This window comes from Moschus berezovskii, chromosome 25 (genome assembly GCF_049115385.1).
Source record: "Moschus berezovskii isolate FMDL1 chromosome 25, NW_MosBer_1.0, whole genome shotgun sequence".
Taxonomy (NCBI): domain Eukaryota; kingdom Metazoa; phylum Chordata; class Mammalia; order Artiodactyla; family Moschidae; genus Moschus; species Moschus berezovskii.
This window is the reverse complement of record NC_142484.1, coordinates 19,405,160-19,425,237: the sequence shown is the minus strand read 5'-3', so window position 1 is coordinate 19,425,237 and position 20,078 is coordinate 19,405,160. Positions and strand designations below refer to the sequence as shown.

Here is a 20,078-nt window from a genome sequence, read left to right as displayed (position 1 = left end):
AGCCGGGCCAGGAACCCTGGGTTCCCAAAGCATCCTCTGAGTTCTTGGGGTCTCCCCGTGTCTCAGCAGGAACAAAAGAACAGAATGGATCTATCGGAGGCAGGGCCCCTAATGTTTATTCTCAGTTGGCAGGTAGGCATGAGGAGCTGGTTCTCATCCTCTGGTTTCCCTGCAGTTGTACTGAAGACAGGACCACGGTTCTGTGTGTGCCTCTAGGCTCAGCTGAGAAGGTGAGTCTCATCACTTGAAAGGCCTGCCTGCTGGTCCCCTCAAACCCCATGCATCCCCAAACACAGTCTCTCCAACCGCTGTTTAAAGAACCCTGACCAGAGCAGCTCTCACACTCCTTATATTGGCTCTGAATGTGCAGGGGTGGAGGAGGAGGAGTACACGAAGCAGGGGTAGGGGGAGGCTCTGGGTCACACAGCCGGGCGAGGGGCCCCCGCATGTCACACTCCCCCTCCTTCCCTCTTTCTCCCCCCCCTCCCCAGACACAGTCTCTGATTAGACCAGTCCCACTGCAGAGTTGAGAGGCATCCAGTCCAAGGACAGAACTGCGAGAGTATGGACACAAAACACCGAACAAATTGGGGCGGCGGCCAAGGGCCAGGGCCGGTTCTGGCTTCCCAGCCTCGGAGGGTCTGGGCTATGAGCGGCAGGGGGCGCTGGGGTGGCTCAGCGCCGGGGAGCGCTTGACCCCCTGCTCCCCAGGGCTGCGGTACAGAAGCACAGGAATGGGGGAGGGCTGGCGGGCAGCAACGGGTACAGTTCACAACAGCAGAGTTTTAGCTGCCTCTGGAGCCTGTGGGAGGAGCAGGTGGAGGAGGGCCTCCGGAAAAAAAAGCCGGCACTGAGAGGCCGGCAAAGAGCACACCTCCTCCCGGCTGCATCCTCTGCGCGCGTCTCCACCCGCGAGCCGGCCCACGTTTGTGCTCCATCGATCGGGGCTGCGGGGAGGGTGGTGGCCCTCGGGGCTGTCCTGGAGGCGGCTGCTTCCGGGGTCCTTTGCAAAGTCTCTGCAGAGCCAGACCGAGCTCCCACCCGTCCCCCACGGTCCGCGATGCTCAGACGTGCGTCTGCATCCGCCGCTGCAGGGGCCGGCTGGGGTCGGAGTTCTGCGAAGAGGATTGGGAGTGGTGGGAGGAGGAGGCCGAGGCCTTGCTCGCCTTGTCGAACTGCACGTAGCCGTCCTGCTTGCCGCTGCTGCTGACGCTGCTGTCGCACTGCGTGTCCAGGAACGAGCTGCTGTCGCTGAGCGAGCCCCGCTGGAACTCCCGCTCGCAGAGCTCGATGGACGAGCTGCCCATGCCCAGCACGAACCTCTGCCCGTAGTCGTAGAGGCGGCCCTGGCCGCTCAGCGTGCTGTAGATGTTGGTGAAGGACATGCCAGTGGGCACGCGCTGCTTGCCCGTGGGGCGCAGGTCCGGCTGGCAGCTGGACAGCGAGATGGTGGGGGTTGAGTGGTGCTCCTTGAAGGTGTTGACGCTGTAGTAGCCATTGGTGGGGTCCTGCAGGGGCCGGAGGGAGAGCCTTGTCACATCACCGGCTGGACAGTGGGGAAGGGCCAGGGTCAGAGAGGAGGAAGGCAGGGGAGGTAGGCAGGGGGCCAGAGTCGGGGTGTGGATTATTAGCGTGGGCAGGATGCTGGGAGGTATTCAAGTAGGGTCATGCCCCAGTGTGCTTAATCGCTCAGTCGTGTCCAACTCTTTGCCACCCTATGGACTGTAGCCCATCAGGCTCCTCTGTCCCTGGAATTCTCCAGGCAAGAATACTGGGGTGGGTGGCCATTTCCTTCTCCAGGTGATCTTCCTGATCCAGGGATCGAACTCCTGTCTCTTAACGTCTCCTGCATTGGCAGGCGGGTTCTTTACCACTAGCGCCACCTGGGAAACCCAGTTTTGCCGGGCATGTTTTGTTATTTCAGGGCAGCTAGCTCAAGGTCATGTGAGAATCTTTCATTATTTTTTGTTTTAGTCCAGAACATGGAAATTCATTATAAATGTGATTGGAGAGGAAGTTAACTCTCTCATCTCCTTGTTGGGGGTGGGGTGTGGGGTGATCCTGGGAGTTCTGGCATTTCTCTTCTTATCTGCTGCTGTGGTTTGCCTGGATCTGGGGCTGGGGTCATCAGCGCTAAAGCCTAGAATCCAGGCCATGCGGTGACTGTAAGCAGCGCTCTTCTTACCTTCAGGTTCTGAAACTCCTTCTCTTCCTCTTTGAGCACCTCCAGCTGCTTCAGCACTGAGTCTTGCTGGAATTCACCGCGGTCCATCTACAACCCCAAAACAGCTGCTCAGAGGGTAGGAAGGGGGCTGACCGTCCACTCATCCCAGGGGAAAGCTGGAGAAATGAACTCAAAAGATGCTCGCCATCTCTGCCTCCCCCTCCCCCCAGAGACAGGTGACAAGAGTCCAGAGGATATTCCAGATCTCATTGTTGTTCCTGGACCCTTGGGCCCCTATCCCCACCCCCTTGGAGAGCTGGAGACCAAGAGCTGGGTGGGGGTGAGGCCTGCTTCTAAGTCGCACTCGCTTCCTTCCCTCCCTTCCTCTTGGCTACTGTTATCACCTCCAGGGATTTCACTTTGATTCAGTTCAATTGTGAGCATTTACTGACTTCAGGCCAGGCATTGTGCTGAAGGCCAGGCAAACAAAGATCACCAGACTTTATGAAACAGCTTTGCTCAGCAGGAGGTAGACCTGTAGATAAATAGCTGCAGAACCTCTGGGCAGCGGGCAGGACCTTGAGACGGAATCAATGGAAGCTACCTGTGAGGAGGTGGCAACTAGGGCCTCACCTGTTATTCACTGCAAGGACTTAGATTATTATTAAAAGTTATCTTCCTGAATGGAGGCCAGAGAGTCAGGGGGCAGGGATCTATTTCTGTTTCTCTTTGAGTCTTCAGCATGCCTGGTACAGTGCCTGTGGTCATTGACCAAAATCCTTTTGGGATGGAATCATATTTAATTGTGTTGTATTAATTTTTGACTTGCTGGTACCCAGCGTGGTGCCTGCCATACAGCAGGGCTGTCAGAAATGTTATATTTATGTCAGATGAATGAATGAAGGGACATACCTCAAAATTACTAAAAATTAAAAAATTAATATACTTAAGGTGAAAAATAAAGCATACTTGGCATACTTGGTGTATTAGTCTGAATAGCCACAGTGGTGCCTGTCCCATGGTACAGAATGTTCTTCCCATTTATCACTTCCACACCTGACATAATCTGGTCCAGGTTCCCACACACTCTCGGAACTGGGATGTGTCTTTTTCCTTGTGACTCATTTTCCTGATCTATTTTTGGAGCCCCGGAGAATTAATCAAGGCAGTTCCGTCCTGTTAACTCCCCACTAATGCTGCTTTTTTCATTTTCCAGTAAATGCTGTGGCTATCTGGATTGAGTTCTTCTTTCCCACCAGATTCAACTTCTAAGCCTGCCTTTCCTCCATACTGGGGCTGTATTGGGGTGGGGGAAAGAAGGTCTCCCCAAGGGGAACCCTCAGTGGGTTTCTCTGCTGGGGTTATCCCCTACTGTTAACTGACTGCTGAGTGACCCCTACTCTTTAGGGTCTGGACCGGAGAGTGGTGTCAAGACAGTCAGGGGAGTTCAGAACATCCCACTGGGAGGGAATGCAAGGTCCCTGGGGGATGAAGGACAGGCATGGGACCTCCACACCAGACTTGATAAAGCTCATCAACAGAGATATCCATTCCTGCCCAGGTCTGGGTGGTGGTCCCCTCCCTTGTAAGAGTCACTGTTCTATGAGTCAGATATTGTGTTTGCTTGGGCGAAGTAGACATTAGCAGACCTTTGAGAAACTCTGGGATACTTGGTGATGCTCACAGGTAATTAGAGAAATGTACTATGGAAGAGAAACATGTGGGACTTCCCTGGTGGTCCAGTGGGTAAGAATCCATCCTTCAATGCAGGGGATGTGGGTTTGATCCCTGGCTGGGGAACTAAGATCCCACACACTGCAGGATCAGATTTGCATTTTAGAAGAGCTCTGGTGAGTAAAATGGTAAAAGACGAGAATGTGGGACCACTTGGGAGGATGCTGTCATGGACCAGGGGAGCCGTGAGGCCTGCGCTAAGGAGTAACAGTGAAGAAGTGGCAGAGGCACCTATTTGAAAAGATGGTGAAGTGGGAATTGACAGGACCGGAAAATCAACTGGATAGAAAAAAAGCAGCAGAGAAGACGTCAGTTTAATTCACTGAATAGCGGCGAGCATCTTCCAGGGACCGCGGAAGGCACCAGGGACACAGGGCTGACTTAAAGCGGCTTGCTCACCCTCTCTGGTGGAAGCAGATAAGGAAACAGGTGACTTCACATCCATGTGAATACCTCCCCTTCCTTGGCGCCCTCACTGTGTTCCACTGGTTCCACACTTTTCAGGGGTTTACCCACTGAGCCCTCACCCTTCCATGTATAGCATGACCTTCATCCCATTTCCTAGATAAGAAGACCGGGGCACAGAGAGGCCCAGGCTGTTAACCCACTTGCTTGCTGCTGCTCCTCTGACATATTATAACTGTGACACAATATGCAACAGAGCGTTCTAACAGAGTTTTCCAGGGTCTGTCTGCACAGAGGGATGAGTCATGGTCTATCAGTGGGAATCAGGAGGAGGAGAAGGAGTGGCCTTGGGGTTGCCAGAGGAGTTATGAGTGTACAACAGCCCAGCTCCTGAAGAGGAACCTATGCTTATTTCAGACTTTCACTGGGGGTAGGGGAGAAGGCATGTGCTGAATGTTGATAATACTTGTGTGTGTATGTGTGTAGGATTATGTGTTATGTCACATCATTATGACAATTTATGTACTTCACTTTGCTGACAGAGGTCCTAACAGTCAGTCAAGCAGTCAGGTTATGGTTTTTCCAGAAGTCATGTACAGATGTGAGAGTCACACCATAAAGAAGGCTAAGCCCCCAAAGAATTGGTGCTTTCGAATCGTAGTGCTGGAGAGGACTCTTGAGAATCCCTTGGACAGCAAGGCTATCAAACCAGTCCATCCTAAAGGAAATCAATCTTGAATATTCACTGGAAGGACTGATGCTGAAGCTGAAGCTCCAATACTTTGGCCACCTGATACAAAGAACTGACTCATTTAAAAAGACCCTGATGCTCAGAAAGATTGAAGGCAAAAGGAAAAGGGGCGGTAGAGGATGAGATAGTTAGATGGCATCACTGATTCAATGAACACGAATCTGAACAAACTCTGGGAGACAGAGAAGCCTGGTGTGCTGCAGTCCATGGGGTCACAAAGAGTTGGACACTACTTAGTGACTGAACAACAATGCGTATGTTCTCTCCCACTGGACAGTTGGGTTCTTTGAAAGCTGGGAATGCATGTTAGCTGTCTTTGAGTCTCTGAGAACTCCAAACACGATATAGTAGACACACTATACACCTTTGTTGACTGAGAATACAAGCATACTTATTTTTATTGCACTTCGCAAATATTTCCTTTTTTTTAAAAAATAAATCCAAGGTTTGTGTCAACCCTGTGTTGGGCAAATCTATTGGCATCATCTTCCCAAGTGTTTGCGGCTCACTTCATATCTCTGTGTTATATTTTGATAATTCTCATGACAGTTCAAACCTTTTTTTTTTTTTGGCTGGGCTGTGCAGCATGTGGGATCTCAGTTCATGAACCAGAGATTGAACCTGCTCCCCTTTCAATGGGAACCAGGAGTCTTAACCATTGGACCACCAGGGAAGTCCCCAAGTCTTGTCATTAGTATAATCTTTGTTATGAGGATCTGTGATCAGTCTATCTTTGATGTTCTTACTCACTAAAGGCTCAGATGATGGTCAGCATTTTTTAGCAACAAAGTACTTTTAAAATTAAGGTACACTTTAAAAGACATAATGCTATTGTGCAGTTAACAAACTTAACTGTATAGTGTAAATGTAACTTTGGTATGTACTGGGAAACCAAAAAAAAAAAAAAATGCATGTGACTCGCTTTATCCTAGTGGCCTGGAACCCAACCCATGGTGCCTCCTAGGTCTGCCTGTGGATGCCTGGCCTATAACCAAGGTGGGGGGCCTGGGGGAGGCAGAGAAGCACATCTTGGCTGATGCTTTGTTCTCAGGAGCATCTAGAGCATCAGGAAGCCTCTGGTTCTGGGACCTTCAGGGCACAGAGGTCTGGGTGGGGCGGGGATACGATGACATTCTCACCATCAGCTGCTTGATGGTGGGGTGTTCCTCAGCCTCGCGGCCCGAGGCAGGCTCCTTGTGGACAATCTCCACCCGGATATCATTCTTGGCGGACACAACACCTTTGAGATCTGGACATAAAATAAGAAAGCGCAGACGACAGACAATTGTTATCTCAGGCTTCAGGGCCTGGGTTGTTAAGCTCCCCGCTCCCTTTGGGTTTACTCTCCAGCCCTGGAACTCAGCAGTTTCATGCATCCCCCCTCCGCCCCTCCTATCCCCGTCCCAGTAACAGAACACCTGTCTGGACGTGCTGTGGGCTGCTGGAGGGGTCTCAGAGTGCTTTCTCTAAGGGCTCCTGGTTGCATATTTCTCAGCCTTTCACTGCTGCTCCTGTGGCCACTGGTCATCCTACTAAATTCTCACCTCCTTCTAGAAGTCTTCTCTGACCTGCCCTACCCGGCTGTGGTCTCTCTGTTCAGAGAATCACACCTCTGATTGTTGGAAAGGACCTGGAGATCCCCTGGTCCAGCTCTTGCCCGAAGCGGAAACACGTCTGTGCTAGTGTGGTCCAGCTTTTGTGATTGAGAGCTTAACGGCTTCTAGAGGAGGAAGCCCATTGATACCTGGAGAGCTCTGCTAGGAAAGTGCTGCTAAAAAACACTTCCCTATGAAGTCCATTGAGTGGGCGGGAAGCGAGGGCCTGACACTGCATCCTCGGGAGCCCTCAAGAGAGCAAGGCTGCTGGGCTTGGAGGGGAGGACACAGGCAGCCTTTTTCCAAAACGTGGAGGCTGCCAAGTGGAGGAGGGAGCAGGCTTCCTCCGTTGGTTCACTTGGTGCCTTATGCTCATAGAATGTTAGTGCTGGGTGGGACCCTGAAAGTCACTGCAGCCAACCCCTTGCTGTCACACAGGAGGAAACGGAGGCCCGGAGTAGCTGTGGCTTGCCTGGGGGTCACGGGGTAGAAGAGGTGGAGCTGCAAGACTGTGTCTCTATTGTTCCCACGGCTCCACTGTCCCATCTAACCCTTCCATGTGTCTATCTAGCACACAGAATTTCAGAGCTATGCTCAGGATGGAGAGTCCAGGCACACACGATTCGAGAGGGCATCAACACCTGCGTTTTATGGCTAATGACTAAAGGCCTTTTAAGAGTCCACACGAAGCAATTCCCTGAATGCTTTTGTTGTTTATTTTCGTGTGTGGGTGACCTGCTTTTCCGATTGGACTAGCAGATCTTGGAGGGCAAGGATTCCCCCCTCCCCGCCCCTCCTGAGGGATTTCAGTACAGTTCTCAAAGCTCAGGGAGTGTGATGTGTGTTCGATCCAAGGTGCCAGCTGACGGCCCTACAGGAGGACGTCCTCTTCTGTCCAGCTCAGCATCAGTCGAGTGCCCACTGTGTCCTGGATGCAGGGCAAAGCACCACACGTGGGAAGATACACGTGAGACCCGGCCCTGCCCCTGAAGCTCACAGCACTGGTGGGGCCCCTTTTGCTCCCGCTTACTTGCTCTCCATGGCAGCCTAAGCCTGGCCTTTTGCTCTGTCCCCCTCCCCAAGCTCCCGGGTCTCCCTCCCGTACTTCTCTGGGAACGGGCGCAGCAGAAGGCCACAATGGTTGCCAGAAGGACGAGGAAGGCCACGCCAGCTCCGACGGCCACCCCGATGATGACGGCCATTGGTACAGCCTCTGTGGGAGAGAAGCAGGAGGGTTGACAGGGAAGCCAGGACAGTCTGCTCTCCCCAGGGGGACCCCACCCAGCCCCTTGGGCTCAGCCCCTGCCCAGCTCTGGGCTCGGGCACGCCTGGGAAAGGCCGTGGGGGCCTGGGCAGGCTCCGGCAGAGGCCACGGGGGTCAGCTCGGGCGGGGACAGCAGACACGTGGAGGGGGCAGGGAGACTGAGAAAGATGGGGAGTGGTGATGAGGGGGAGACGAAGCAAGCAGACATGGGAAGGGAGGGGACCGTGGAGATGAAAGGCGAGGCTGGGTGCAGCTGAGCGCTCCGCGGGGGTCAACCGGGAGAGTCTAAGTCCCTGGCTTTTCTTTGGTAGATGACCATGGTCACTGCTGCTGCTTTTGTTTGCTCTGTTTTTTCCTTCTCTTCCCTTTCCCAGGGCTGGGGGTGGACACAGACAACCAGCTTTCAGAAACTTTTCAGGTCTGAGGCAGTTTGAGGGCCTGGGCATCTCAGGTGGAAGGTGCCAGAGGCAAGTCTTAGAGGCCGGAGGGCAGGATCACAGCTCCCCGCCCACCTCTTTTTGAAAAAAAAAAAAAACTTTCTTTTTTTCAATTTTTTTGGTCATGCTATGCAGCATACAGGGATCTTAGTCCCCCAACCAGGGATTGAACCCATGCCCCCTGCAGAGTCCTAACCTCTGGACTACCAGGGATTTCCCTCCCCCCACCTCTTTAAGGAGAGAGGCCCAGTCCTGCTCCCGCCTCTCCCAGGCCAGTCTCCCTGGGAATCCTGACACCCCTCCCTGCCAGAGAGGTGCCCTGAACGCCAACCAGGCAGGGTTTCACTTCCTGGAGTCTGTCTCATGCCCTCCTCCAGTAGAGATGGGTGGGGAGGGGGAAGGGTGACGTTAGGGTGGTGGGGTTGCTCTTCCAGATGGTCCAGACCTTTCTGTGGTGGCAGAGGGGGTCTGAGCATGAGATGTGGGGCCCTGAAGTGTCCATGGGGGGATAAGCTAAGGGATGCAGGGAGAGGGACAGCTTAGGGCTCACAGAGTCCAAGCCTTCCATTTACAGATGGACACCCGGAGGCCCAGAGAAGTCAAGTGACTTGGTTAAGGACACGCAAATGCAGTGGAACCAGCGCAAACTTTAACTACCCTCCTCATTCTGCCCAGCTCCGCACACTGTGTCACATGGCATCTTCCACTCTCACAGGCTTTGTATGGCCCAGACCAACCACATTTGCCTCTCCTTTCTCATCTGTAAACTGGGATGGTAACAGCTCCTGCCTCGAGGGTGGGGGAGGGTTGGGGTTTCTGTTGTTATCCTTTAGTCGCTAAGTCACATCCAACTCGTTGCAACGCTATGGACTGTAGCCTGCCAGGCTCCTCTGTCCATGGGATTCCATTTCCTCCTCCAGGGGATCGTCCTGACCCAGGGATCGAACACGCATTTCCTGAACTGCAGGGGGGTTCTTTACCACTGAGCCAGCAGGGGAAGCCCTTGGGATTCATATAGATGAATGCAGGCAGGTAAAGGCTGGCACAGGCTGATACCCAAAGTTATCCAAGCCTTTGCCCCCGTGTCTGGGAAGGAGGACCGCAGCAGACACAACGAGAGCAAAGTCCCTTTCAGAGGACCTTGAGGTCCTCTCCCACTGCGTGTTCTCAGGGTAGATGACTGGGACTCCAGGTGTCTGTCTTCAACTGGGGTTGGCCTCTCGTCTCTCACTGTTGTTTTCTTTAAAGAGAAGAAAAGAGGAGGAACCTGGCAGACCACAGCCCCTGGAGAGGCTGGCGGGAGAGGGAGGGGTCCCTCTCCCAGAAGGAGTGGGTGCCCCAGTGGTGGGCAGTGTCGGCTGTCACTCTGGGATTTCCCTCCTAGCTCAGGACTTGCACGCTGGTCCATTCATCACCTGCCTAGTGGTGGCTGAGACCCCTGTGGGGCGCCAGGGGAGGCAACAAACGGGAGGTGTTGGCCTGGTCTCAAGGGTCAGGAGCGAGACAACGGACTTGACCTCAGCCAGCCCCATGAGTTGGTTCTGACAGTGAGATGGTTCCGTCTCAGGTTTCAATTCCTCGCAGGAAGGAAAACTGCTTTGGAAGTTCGCTGGTGCAATGCGTTTGAATTTGATGAATTTGGGTTGGACTTAAGTTTCTCCTAGCAGCAGCAGCAGCAGCAGCAGACTCCTAGGAAGTCTAGGAGCCCTTGGAAAACTCCAGTCTTGTTTCAGCTGAGCCCAGAGCACAGGATGAAGGTGGAAGGGTCCTTAACCTCCCTGGGCCTCAATGACTGTGAAACCCAAGAATCAGGAAAGTGGTATCTAGGGTGGTCTCTGCCTCTGGCATCCTTGAGGCCACATTTCCTTAAGTCATTAACAGCTAGGTGGGGTGTGGGTGTGTGACCATCTTATCTGGAGAACTGTCTTAATTGGGGGGACAGGGGCAAAGGGAGAGGGTCCCGTGTGGTGGGGCACTCAAGGGTGGCATTCCCTCCATAAAAGCCTGTGCATGTTTGCTCCTTGCTGGATCACCTGTACAGGGTGTCCCTCTCTAGACAGGGCTCTCTGGGATGTCCTTGGAAAGGGACTGAGTCTTCTTTCCACCCCAGGAGTCTCAGCCACCAAGGAAGATGTCAGGGAGCACAGAGGAGTATGCAGACCCAGGAGAGATGGAGACAGGGGGAACACAGGAGTCTGTGTTGCCCCCTTGAGTGACCTGTGTAGGGACTGATGCTCTTAAAGTGGCTGTCTGCCCAGAGGGGAGGGTGTGCGTGGGCCTCATCAGGAGCTTGTGGGAGGAACTGACCAGTCCCAGCTCCTTCTGGGCCAGTGTGGTGGGAGAACCAGGGCAGAGCATCCCACATCTTCATCAGGGCCTTTGTCAACACTGTGGGGTCTGGCTTGCAAAGTCCTGATTCTCTTTTCTGGGTTTCTCCCTGGGAGTGGGGGTCCCAAGACAGAGCAACTCAACCCAGGAAGCCTGGTGACCCCTTGGCTGCCGAGTCCCTGGGGAGGGAGGCAGTGCTCAGCGGCCTGGCGGTGAGATGACAGTTCCATGGGGAATGCAGGAGTGGCGTTAGGAGCCAGCCATCGGAAAGCGTGGGGTTAGCATGGATTGTGCGGGTCACAGCAGGGCAGGAGAGCCCTGGTGTCCTGGAAAGCGATGGCCAAGCTGGTGATGATGGTGAGAAGCAGGAGGAGTCGGGCAGGCCAGTTGGAGGGGAGGAGCTGACCCCAGAGAGGAGGAGCTGACCCCAGAGAGGAGGAGCTGACCCCAGAGGGGAGGAGCTGACACCAGGGGGAGGAGCTGACCCCAGGGGGGAGGAGCTGACCCAGTGGGGAGGAGCTGACCCCAGAGAAGAGGAGCTGACCTCAGGGGGGAGGAGCTGACCCCAGGGGGGAGGAGCCGACCTCAGGGGAGGAGGAGCCGACCCTGGGGGGAGGAGCTGACCCCAGGGCGGAGGAGCTGACCCCAGAGGAGAGGAGCCAGGGCTTCCAAACAGGAAGGATGGGAGGGAGGACACGGAGGAGCAGGAGCTGGTGTGTGGAATGCAGGGAGCCTGCGGGCGCAGCCACAGAGGAGACAGGTCTCGGGGGTCCCTAGACCCACCCTGCCTGGGGACCTCGCCCTGCTGCTCTGAGTGCACTAAACCCTCAAGATGGGGGGGAGGGCAGAGAAGTTAGCGGCCTGCCCCGGCCTCCCTACCCCCACTTTGGGCTCCCTCCCCCGCTAGCCCAGCGGTCCCTTCCCCATCCCTGGAGTCTCATGTCTCCTTCGTACCTGCTTCCAGCCCGGCTCCCGACTTCATTTCCGAACCTGTTTGGAAATAAAGCAAGAGTCCACAGCCAGGGCCTGGCTGGCCAGGGTGGGACGGGACTGGGGGTGGGGGTGGGGGCAGCCATCTGGAGTGTCAGAGGGATGGGGGTGGGGGTGCTCCCTCCTGCATCATGGCTCTGGGACACCCCAAGATCTGGACTAGCCAACCTGAACTTGGGAGTTGGTTCAGATTGACTTAGAGGCTCCAGGGGAGTGGGGCTGGAGAGAGAGAGAGAGACGTGGGGTGGGGGGGTGATTCTGAGGAGGTGGGGGTGTGAACACTAAGGGGAGGGCACAGGAGTGGGGGCACTGGGGGAAGACACGGAGGGTAAGCCACAGGGGACTGGGAGGGTTGGGATGATGTGTGGATGATATTATGCAAATTATGTGGGCAAAGCATTATGCAAAGCAGCATCTATTAGGGAGGAGGTGTTGGGAGCAGTGCGGGATCCACAGGGTAGCCCTGAGGCCCCCGGGGCTCAGCTGAGACCACCTGCTCAGCCCAGAATCTCTTCCAAGGCATGGCAGCCTGTGGGTGGGCCTTCATCTTGGAGGGGTCAGAGGCTGCCAGGGCCCAGGCCCCCTGGACCGTCCTGTCTGTCCTGGACTAACCCCCTGGAAAAGGGGTGAGACCTGCAGCCGACCTCAGGACCCGGAGCGCTGCTGGCGGACTGCCTGCCCAGCTTCTCTGGAACCCCCTGCATGCCCTTCTGAGGCTCCCTCCTGCGGGTCTGAGCACTGCCCTCTGGCTGGCATCTCCTTCCCAGCGCAGCGGTTTCCACGTGTCTCCTGTGTCCCCCGGGGAACCACAGATGGCTGAGCCTGGCCCCCTGCACACCAGGGACTGGACAGTGCAAGGGTCACCCCTCAGCTTAGCAGGGGCACCCTGGAGGCAGCCCTGTGTCCCCAGGACCCTGGAGGACCTCGCCTGGGCTCCCCTGCAGGGAGCGGCTGCGGCCCATGGACCTGGCAGTCCTGGCCGCCCCACCTTGCTCCTTGAGCCGGATGATCTCGGTGTCGGAGCCGAAGCTGTTCCAGGCGGTGCAGTTGTAGATGGTCTGGAAGTCGGCCCTCACGATGTTGCTGATGCTCAGCGTGGAGATGACGCCCTCCTCCGTGCTGACCGTCTCCACCGTGTAGCGGCCCGATGTGCCCGATTCCAGCACATTCTCCTTCCAGGACCAGGCCTGCCCGAGTGCACAGAATCAGGAGGTCACCCCCCAGGACCACCCCCCAGGGCCACCGGGCGGCTTCCCCGCCCCCGGGTGGACGCGGCCAGGTCCACAGTCGTGATCACTGTGACACGGCACACATCAGAACACGTGTGCACACAGCACAGCATGCACACGCATCACAACACGGATACACCCACCACCCCAGACAGCACGCGTGCGCGGACACACACACACACTCGCATGCATAGAGGCTGGGCCACCTCAGAGGGTGTTTCCATCGACAAGGGTCCCTATGCGGCTCTGGGTGGGAACATATTCCCTGGGTGAGCAGGGCGCCCTGGGGTAGCGATGGGAGCCCCTCCTTCAGATGGCGCCCCTGACAGGTGGTGAAGACTAGTCCCAGGCTTACTGAGCCTGGTTTTGTTCCTCTGCACGTCTGTTTGTAGAAAGGTTGTGCTCTGAGAGAATCTGCGTCTAGCTCGGCTTAGGATGGTGATGGCTTACTGATTCGCAGACCCATTTCAGGCACACCGTACCCCACCCTTCTTGCTGCAGTGTTCGGCAACAGAACGAACGCTGGAGGGTGGGGTGGATGAGCCCCGAGCCGCGTCCAGGTCACTCCTGGTTGTGGGGGGTGCCCTGGGCTCTGTGGGGGTGTTTAACTGCATCCCACACTGTCACCAAACGTTCCCCAGGGGCAGAACTCCCCCCGTTGAGAACCCCTGGCCTCGACTGCCATCTTCCTGAAGACAAACACTGTGTGAGCACGCTCAGGGGTGGACTGGATATGATCTACAATGGCATAGTGTTGATAATGTCCCATTGCAATGAAATATCATTACACTTTAAAAACAATGAAAAGAGCGAAAGGAACAGAGAAACACAGGTATTAGTCCTATGTATGAACTCTTGCCATTTTTGTGTGACTCAGTGAACGAGCTCAACCCCTGAGGAAGTGTATAACTCTAACAACGTCTTCCTCTACAGGAGGGCACCTTAGTTGTCGGGCATGTGCCCCCAACCGCCACTCTGGCACCGCCGTCCCTAGGGAAAGGTAAAGCTGCCCTGTGAACTTGAGTCTTCCGGTAGGACCACCCCGACCTTGGGCTGCCTCTCTTCTTTTTCTGCCCCAGCTCCCGCCAGTTTCAGCTGAACTTGGCTGGAAGACCCCACTTTTACAAAAGGCAAATACCTAGGAGGGCCAGGAGTGAGCTAGTCGGGCTCCCTCAGCCTCACTGCCTTGCGGGGAGCAGGCTTTGGAGGAAGGGGGCAGGGAGAATGGAGTGATGCTTTTGCAGGGAAAACTTGATAAATGGGGCAGCATCCTCCATGGACAGCCAAGCAGAGGAGGCCTCCGGAGGTGCAGAGAGGGGTCTGCCGACTATAACTGCTTCCTGTTTACGACTTTGCTAACGGCTGGCCTTGAACCCAGGAAAGGGAAGAGATGGTTTATCTTTTCCTTCTGCTGCCCTCTTTCTCCTCTACCCCCAGGATGCAGAATGCGGTCAGAGGCACAGCTGAGAGGCAGAGCGGAGTTAAACACACCCATGGGCGAGGAGCACACCCCATCCTGAGATAGGAAATTGCCTGTGACTTTTGTCTTTCTGATGCTTTCCCAAGGAATAGTTTTTCCCAATAAGAAAGGGCGAGCAGAGGTGAGACTGACCAGCCAGATGGCTGAGCAGCTGTGGGCAGAGATGACCCACCAGACTGTCCAGTGTGTGTGTGTGATGACTCACAAGACTGTCCAGTGTGTGTGTGTGTCCAGTGTGTGTGTGTGTGTGTGTGTGAGATGACCCACAAGACTGTCCAGTGTGTGTGTGTGTGTCCAGTGTGTATGTGTGGGCAGAGATGACCCACCAGACTGTCCAGTGTGTGTGTGTGGGCAGAGATGACCCACCGGACTGTCCAGTGTGTGTGTGTGTCCACTGTGTGTGTGTGGGCAGAGATGACCCACCGGACTGTCCAGTGTGTGTGTGTGTGTGGCGGCTGTGCCCCTTGCTCACCGCCCGCCCCCCCCAAAGCCCGCCCCCAGGCACTCACAATGCGGTCGGGAGGTGGCGTGCTCCGGATGAAGCACTTGATCTGGCCCTTCTCCCCATGCAGGGCATGCTGGGTTTGGGTGCTGGAGATGATGGGGGGTCCTGTTGGGGAGACAGCATCATATCAGAGATTCGGGAGGGGCGGGCCCCCGGCTGGACCCCTTGCAGCAAGTTCAGAATTTTATACATCCATTCAGTCATTCAGCAAACATTTAGCAGGGGCATAAGGGATAAAGGAGGCGTCAGTCATAAACCTTTCAGGGGAAGATGAGTGAGGGAATGCCTGTAAATCAGGGTTCCCAGAGACATGAAGAGCTGTAATAGAAGATGGTGGTGGTGGTGATAGAAGGAGGTGAGGCTGACACCAGGCAAAGTGCTAACGGACCTCACAGGAGAGAAATCTACCTGGTGGGCGGGGAAAGCTTTATGAAGGAGGCGGTAAACCGGAGAAGGGAGTGGGGGAGGTGTCAGGAAGGAAGGTAATGTCACCTCCCCTAACTAAAGTCAGTTCAGTTCAGTCACTCAGTCGTGTCCGACTCTTTGTGACCCCATGGCCTGCAGCATGCCAGGCCTCACTGTCTATCACCAACTCCTGGAGCTTGCTCAAATTCATGTCCATCGAGTTGGTGATGCCACCCAACTGTCTCATTCTCTGTCATCCCCTTCTCCTCCCGCCTTCAATCTTTCCCAGCATCAGGGTCTTCACATGAGTCAGTTCTTCACATCAGGTGGCCAAAGTATTGGAGTTTCAGCTTCAACATCAGTCCTTCCAATGAATATTCAGGACTGATTTCCTTTAGGATGGACTGGTTGGATCTCCTTGTAGTCCAAGGGACTCTCAAGAGTCTTCTCCAACACCACAGTTCAAAAGCATCAATTCTTCAGTACTCAGCTTTCTTTATAGTCCAACTCTCAAATCCATATATGACCACTGGAAAAACCATAGCTTTGACTATGACCTTTGTTGGCAAACTAAAGTCACCTCCGCCTTAGGTCAGCTGTTGGATTTCAAACCATTCCCTCATATCTCCAGTAGAGGGCGTGCTTGCCTAACAAATCAGTGTCCTTGGCCGGCCAAGCAAACCAGGCAGGAAGGGAAATAAAAGGAGTCCCTCCCCCGAGTGGGGAATCACCCCACATAGAGGGACTGGGCTGGATACGTTCACAGCCCTTCATCTCACAGGGGTCTCAGGAGATCCCTTAGTTCTTCATCTAGTCTGCCTCCATGTACATACCAGCCAGCCCAGGTGGGACCGTGGCTCCAAAGCTGACCTCAACGTTATCACATCCGGCCCAGGTGTGCGTGGGTGTACGGGTCATGATCATGGATGTCCCCGGGGACACCTGTCTCATTTACCATATCGGACAGCCTGGAAGGTCCACCAGGAATCCAGCAGTGCTTCCCGTCCATTTCTGCCTGTTTGTTAACCCAAGTCATCCCTTCATGATGCCCACCTGGCAGTGAGACTGGGACGGAGGAGACTTGGGCTCCTGGCTGGACTGGGTGGCTGAGGCGAGGGGTGCAGGGGCAGAAACCCTGTGCCCTCTTCCCAATCCCTGGGGTAAAGTTTGGGGCTTAGGTGGCAGGAAAGAGAACTAAAGCAAGGGACCTGGAGGATGGGCAGATTTATGCTGGGAACAAAACAAAAATTGCTGCAAACATATTCGCTGTATATTAGCAGATTTGCATTTCCATGAGTAGCTCTCAGCCAAGGGGAGAAACGTCGTGGGAATCGCCAAGGTGATTCCTCTTGCGTTCAGGATGGGAAATGGCTTGGCGCTGGGTGTTGTGGGGGACCCTCATAATAAGGGCTCCCACCCTAAGGGGTTTCTCTCTTAGGTCCCTTAGCACCAAGAAGCCTTTGGCTTTTGAAAGGCAGGCGTGCTGCTGGGCAGAAAGTGATGATCCCATAAAACCTCTTTGCCTTCATTTCCCAGGAACTAGGGTTTCCCTGGTGGGGGTGGGGTGGGGTGTCTCAGCTGTTCTAAAAGTGACCAGGAAAGACCCTGATGCTGGGAAAGATTGAGGGCAGGAGGAGAAGGAGGTGACAGAGGATGAGGTGGTTGGATGGCATCACTGAATCAAAAGACACAAGTTTGAACAAACTCCAGGAGATGGTGAACCCTGGCTGCTGCAGTCCATGTGGTTGCAAAGAGTCAGACATGACTGAGCGACTAAACAACAAAATGCATACACGTATAAGGGCTTCTTATAAGAAAACAGAAATCCGGGTGAGGGTAGACAGGGGAATCAGAACGCAGCAGTAGTATGCTTTCTAGCCCATTTCTGCAAATCCCAGGGTTGAGCCCAATCAGTCGAGATGTAGGCAAGTTTATTCCCCAAAGGGCGATGGCCAGCAGTAATCCCCCAGCCTGGGTGCATTTGGATGAGAACCTCATCTCATTTGGGGTTTGTTGGTAGTGTGGGTCCGGTGGGTTCAGGCCCTGCCCAAAGGTCTTCACCATCCCCCGACCTGTTCTCCAGACACAAGTACAGATAAGTTCATTCCCAAGTCTGCTCCAGTGTGGGCTGGCAGGGTCCTCTCTGCGGGCCAGTTCATTCATCCCCCTGCCTCCTCGCTTCACTTTGGTCTCTTGGGTGTTTCCCTTCCTGGCGGCCAAGGGGAGCCTGTGCCAAAGGACTGGAGGCAGAGGAGAGGGTTGGAAAGAAGAACACTGGAGGGTACAGATCACACCCTGGAAGACTCCAGGGCCGAGGCTGGGGTGTCCCATCCAAGAGGAGTGTCCCTCTGAGGAGTGTGTTCCCTCCTTGAGAAACCGCTTTGATGCCCATTGGAAAATGCTTGAAAGTCTGAAGTGACATGCATTCCAGTCTCTCCTGTATCTACCATTCTTCCCCCAGACATGAGGATGCTCCTTGAAAAGCTTCAGGCTTGCGGGGCCACGTGTGAGTCTGAACAGCCCCAGCTGGACTGGTCACGGCCATAGGAGTGGAGTTGGCCGCAGTCATGGGCCAGCACGACTCGCTACATCCTCCCAGAGTGGGCAGTGGGGAGGCCACTGATTTTACCAAGGCCTGTGCTGGAGGAGCCGAGTGTCAGACACCACCGGAGCCAGCAGGAAAAGGCTGCAGCCCATGTTGCCATGGATATACGGAGGCGCGATCAGATGCTGTTATTTTTAGCCCTGCAGCACCAGTTTATTGGTGGCATCCTGGGGACACATAGGAAAGGCAGGAAGGCTCCCGAGACCAGGTTCTGCCCGGGACAGATGGCTCCGGGGTCTGAGCGGATTCACCCTCCCTCTGGGGGTGGGGACGAGGGAGAAGAAAGAGACGGAGCAGGCTGGCTAACCGCAACAGTGGACAGAGGAGGGAGCAGGGTGCGGTGAGGACGTGCCAGGCTGGTTTCAGCTTCTAGCAAGGGGAGGCCAGATGAGGCTGTCAGTGGCAGCTTCCTGGGTCGAGATGAAGCCACTTGGGCTGACTTCGGGGTCTTGGCTTAGCCCCTCGCCTGGGCTCTGGTCTGCAGCAGCCCTACAGAGTTGGGTCGGTGGTTCGGTTCTTGCCGGGGCTTAGAGCCTCGGGGCTTCGATCAGAGGCAGACTATGTGAGAGCAGGGGGCTCACACAGAAACGAAACCCAGCAGAGGGAAGTTGACTGGAAACGCGGGGTCGGGGTGCCCTTAGCATCCTCAACCCCTCAGACCAGCCGACCTGGCTGCCGAGCACACAGGATGGCGGGAACATGGAATTCCTGTCCCGCTGCTCCAGCCTTCTTGGGTCTGACCTGAGCTGGGTCCCCGCTTCTCTGTGACCTTCTGCATCCCTTGATCCAGGCCCCGAGCCCTTAACATCTCACGAGACGGCTCTCTGGTAACTCACAGTGTGTTCTCTCCCGCTCTGCTGTGACCTTATTATATATAATAAGACCAGTTCCCTGCCCTCAGGGGACCCCTTGAACGTGGCCCTGTGGAGATGGTGGGTCTTCCCGGCTGACCGGTTCTAATGCAAAGGGAAGAGGTAGACCAGGAGTCGCAGAGATGCCCTCTGAAATTCCTCGCCAGGACCAAGGACCAAGGTCAACAGATGGATGTGGGGTCTATGTTGGTTGCCCAGTGATCCTCTGACCCTTTCACCTGGTCAGGAAAAAATCCATCAGCCATCACTCTTAGGGCTGAGGTCTCGTGGAAGCAGCACACAGGAGGGAAGTGACCAGGAAACCACCCGGGTCCCTCCTCACGTCAGGGCTGGGTTCTGATGTGGACTTGAAGAGGTGAATGGAAGGCTATAGACCCAGAGCAAAAATCAACCCCTCGGAGCAATGCCCGGGACCCTCTTAGCCCCCACCCCCGCCCTGGCATGAGTGGGGTCTTACCATTGACAGTCAGGGCCACCTCTCGCTCCCCAGCCCCCACCCGGGGCACCACAGCTCGGCACACGTATTTCCCCGCGTCCTCCTGGCGAACGGCTTTGAGGGTCAGGGTCTTCTCGTTACTCAGGACCTGGGAGACGTGGAGAGGGTCAGACGCCCAGAGTAGGGGCTGGGCTCAGTCTCTGAACCAGAAGGGCTGAGAGGTGGGCGGGGGCGGGAGTGGGCTAGATCTGCAGCATCTCAGTTAACAACCCCGGGGTAGGGTAGGGGGCAGAATGTCTTATTACACAGCGTGCCAGGCGGACCATCCTATGGGGGGAGCCCCAGCACAGAGGACCCTGTGAGCCTCACAGAGGGTCTGTGAGACCCTGTGAGGTTGAAGATGCTGCAGCCCTAAGCGATGGGGGCCGGGGGAGGCTGGAGTGAGAGAGAAGGACTATCCTGAAGCAGAGCTTCTGTGAGGGTCCTGGATCTGTCTGTCCTGAGTCATTTCAGCGTCCCTTTGGGATGAACTTTGGGGCTTCCCTGGTGGCTCTGGTGGTAAAGAATCTGCCTGAAATATGGGAAACCCGAGTTCGATCCCTGAGTTGAGAGGAGAAAAGGGCAACCCACTCCAGTATTCTCGCCTGGAGAATCCCATGGGCAGAGGAGCCTGGCGGGGCTACAGTCCATGGAGTCACAAAGAGTTGGACAAGACTGAGAGACTAACATACTAACTTTTGGAGGGATGAGAAGGAAATAGGCTTTGGCATTCCATGTCTGAGTTGAGATCCCGGCTTCAGAGGTGCCTCCTTGTGTAGCTCTGGGCTCTAGTTCTCTTCTCTGAGGTCCATTCCTTACCCCTATAATGAGGCGGTGAC

General features: G+C 55.3%; 1 protein-coding gene and 1 long non-coding RNA gene across 2 annotated transcripts in view; one reads left to right on the top strand and one right to left on the bottom strand.

Moving 5' to 3' along the window:
- Nucleotides 1-1,064: 1,064 nt before the first annotated feature.
- Nucleotides 1,065-20,078, bottom strand: part of KIRREL3 (kirre like nephrin family adhesion molecule 3) — a 620,470-nt gene continuing 601,456 nt past the window's right edge. Inside the window, exons 10-17 of the mRNA XM_088832222.1 lie at nt 19,222-19,348; nt 14,887-14,987; nt 12,657-12,855; nt 11,633-11,668; nt 7,755-7,862; nt 6,194-6,303; nt 2,186-2,272; nt 1,065-1,508 (exon numbers count right to left, since the gene is read on the bottom strand). Of these exons, the coding sequence (XP_088688348.1) occupies nt 1,065-1,508; nt 2,186-2,272; nt 6,194-6,303; nt 7,755-7,862; nt 11,633-11,668; nt 12,657-12,855; nt 14,887-14,987; nt 19,222-19,348 (1,212 nt within the window). The remainder of the gene's footprint in view (nt 1,509-2,185; nt 2,273-6,193; nt 6,304-7,754; nt 7,863-11,632; nt 11,669-12,656; nt 12,856-14,886; nt 14,988-19,221; nt 19,349-20,078) is intronic.
- LOC148773871 (uncharacterized) lies at nt 7,505-8,606 on the top strand. Its single transcript, XR_016036365.1, has 3 exons — nt 7,505-7,616; nt 7,733-7,853; nt 8,288-8,606. It is a non-coding gene; the product is annotated as an uncharacterized LOC148773871 (long non-coding RNA).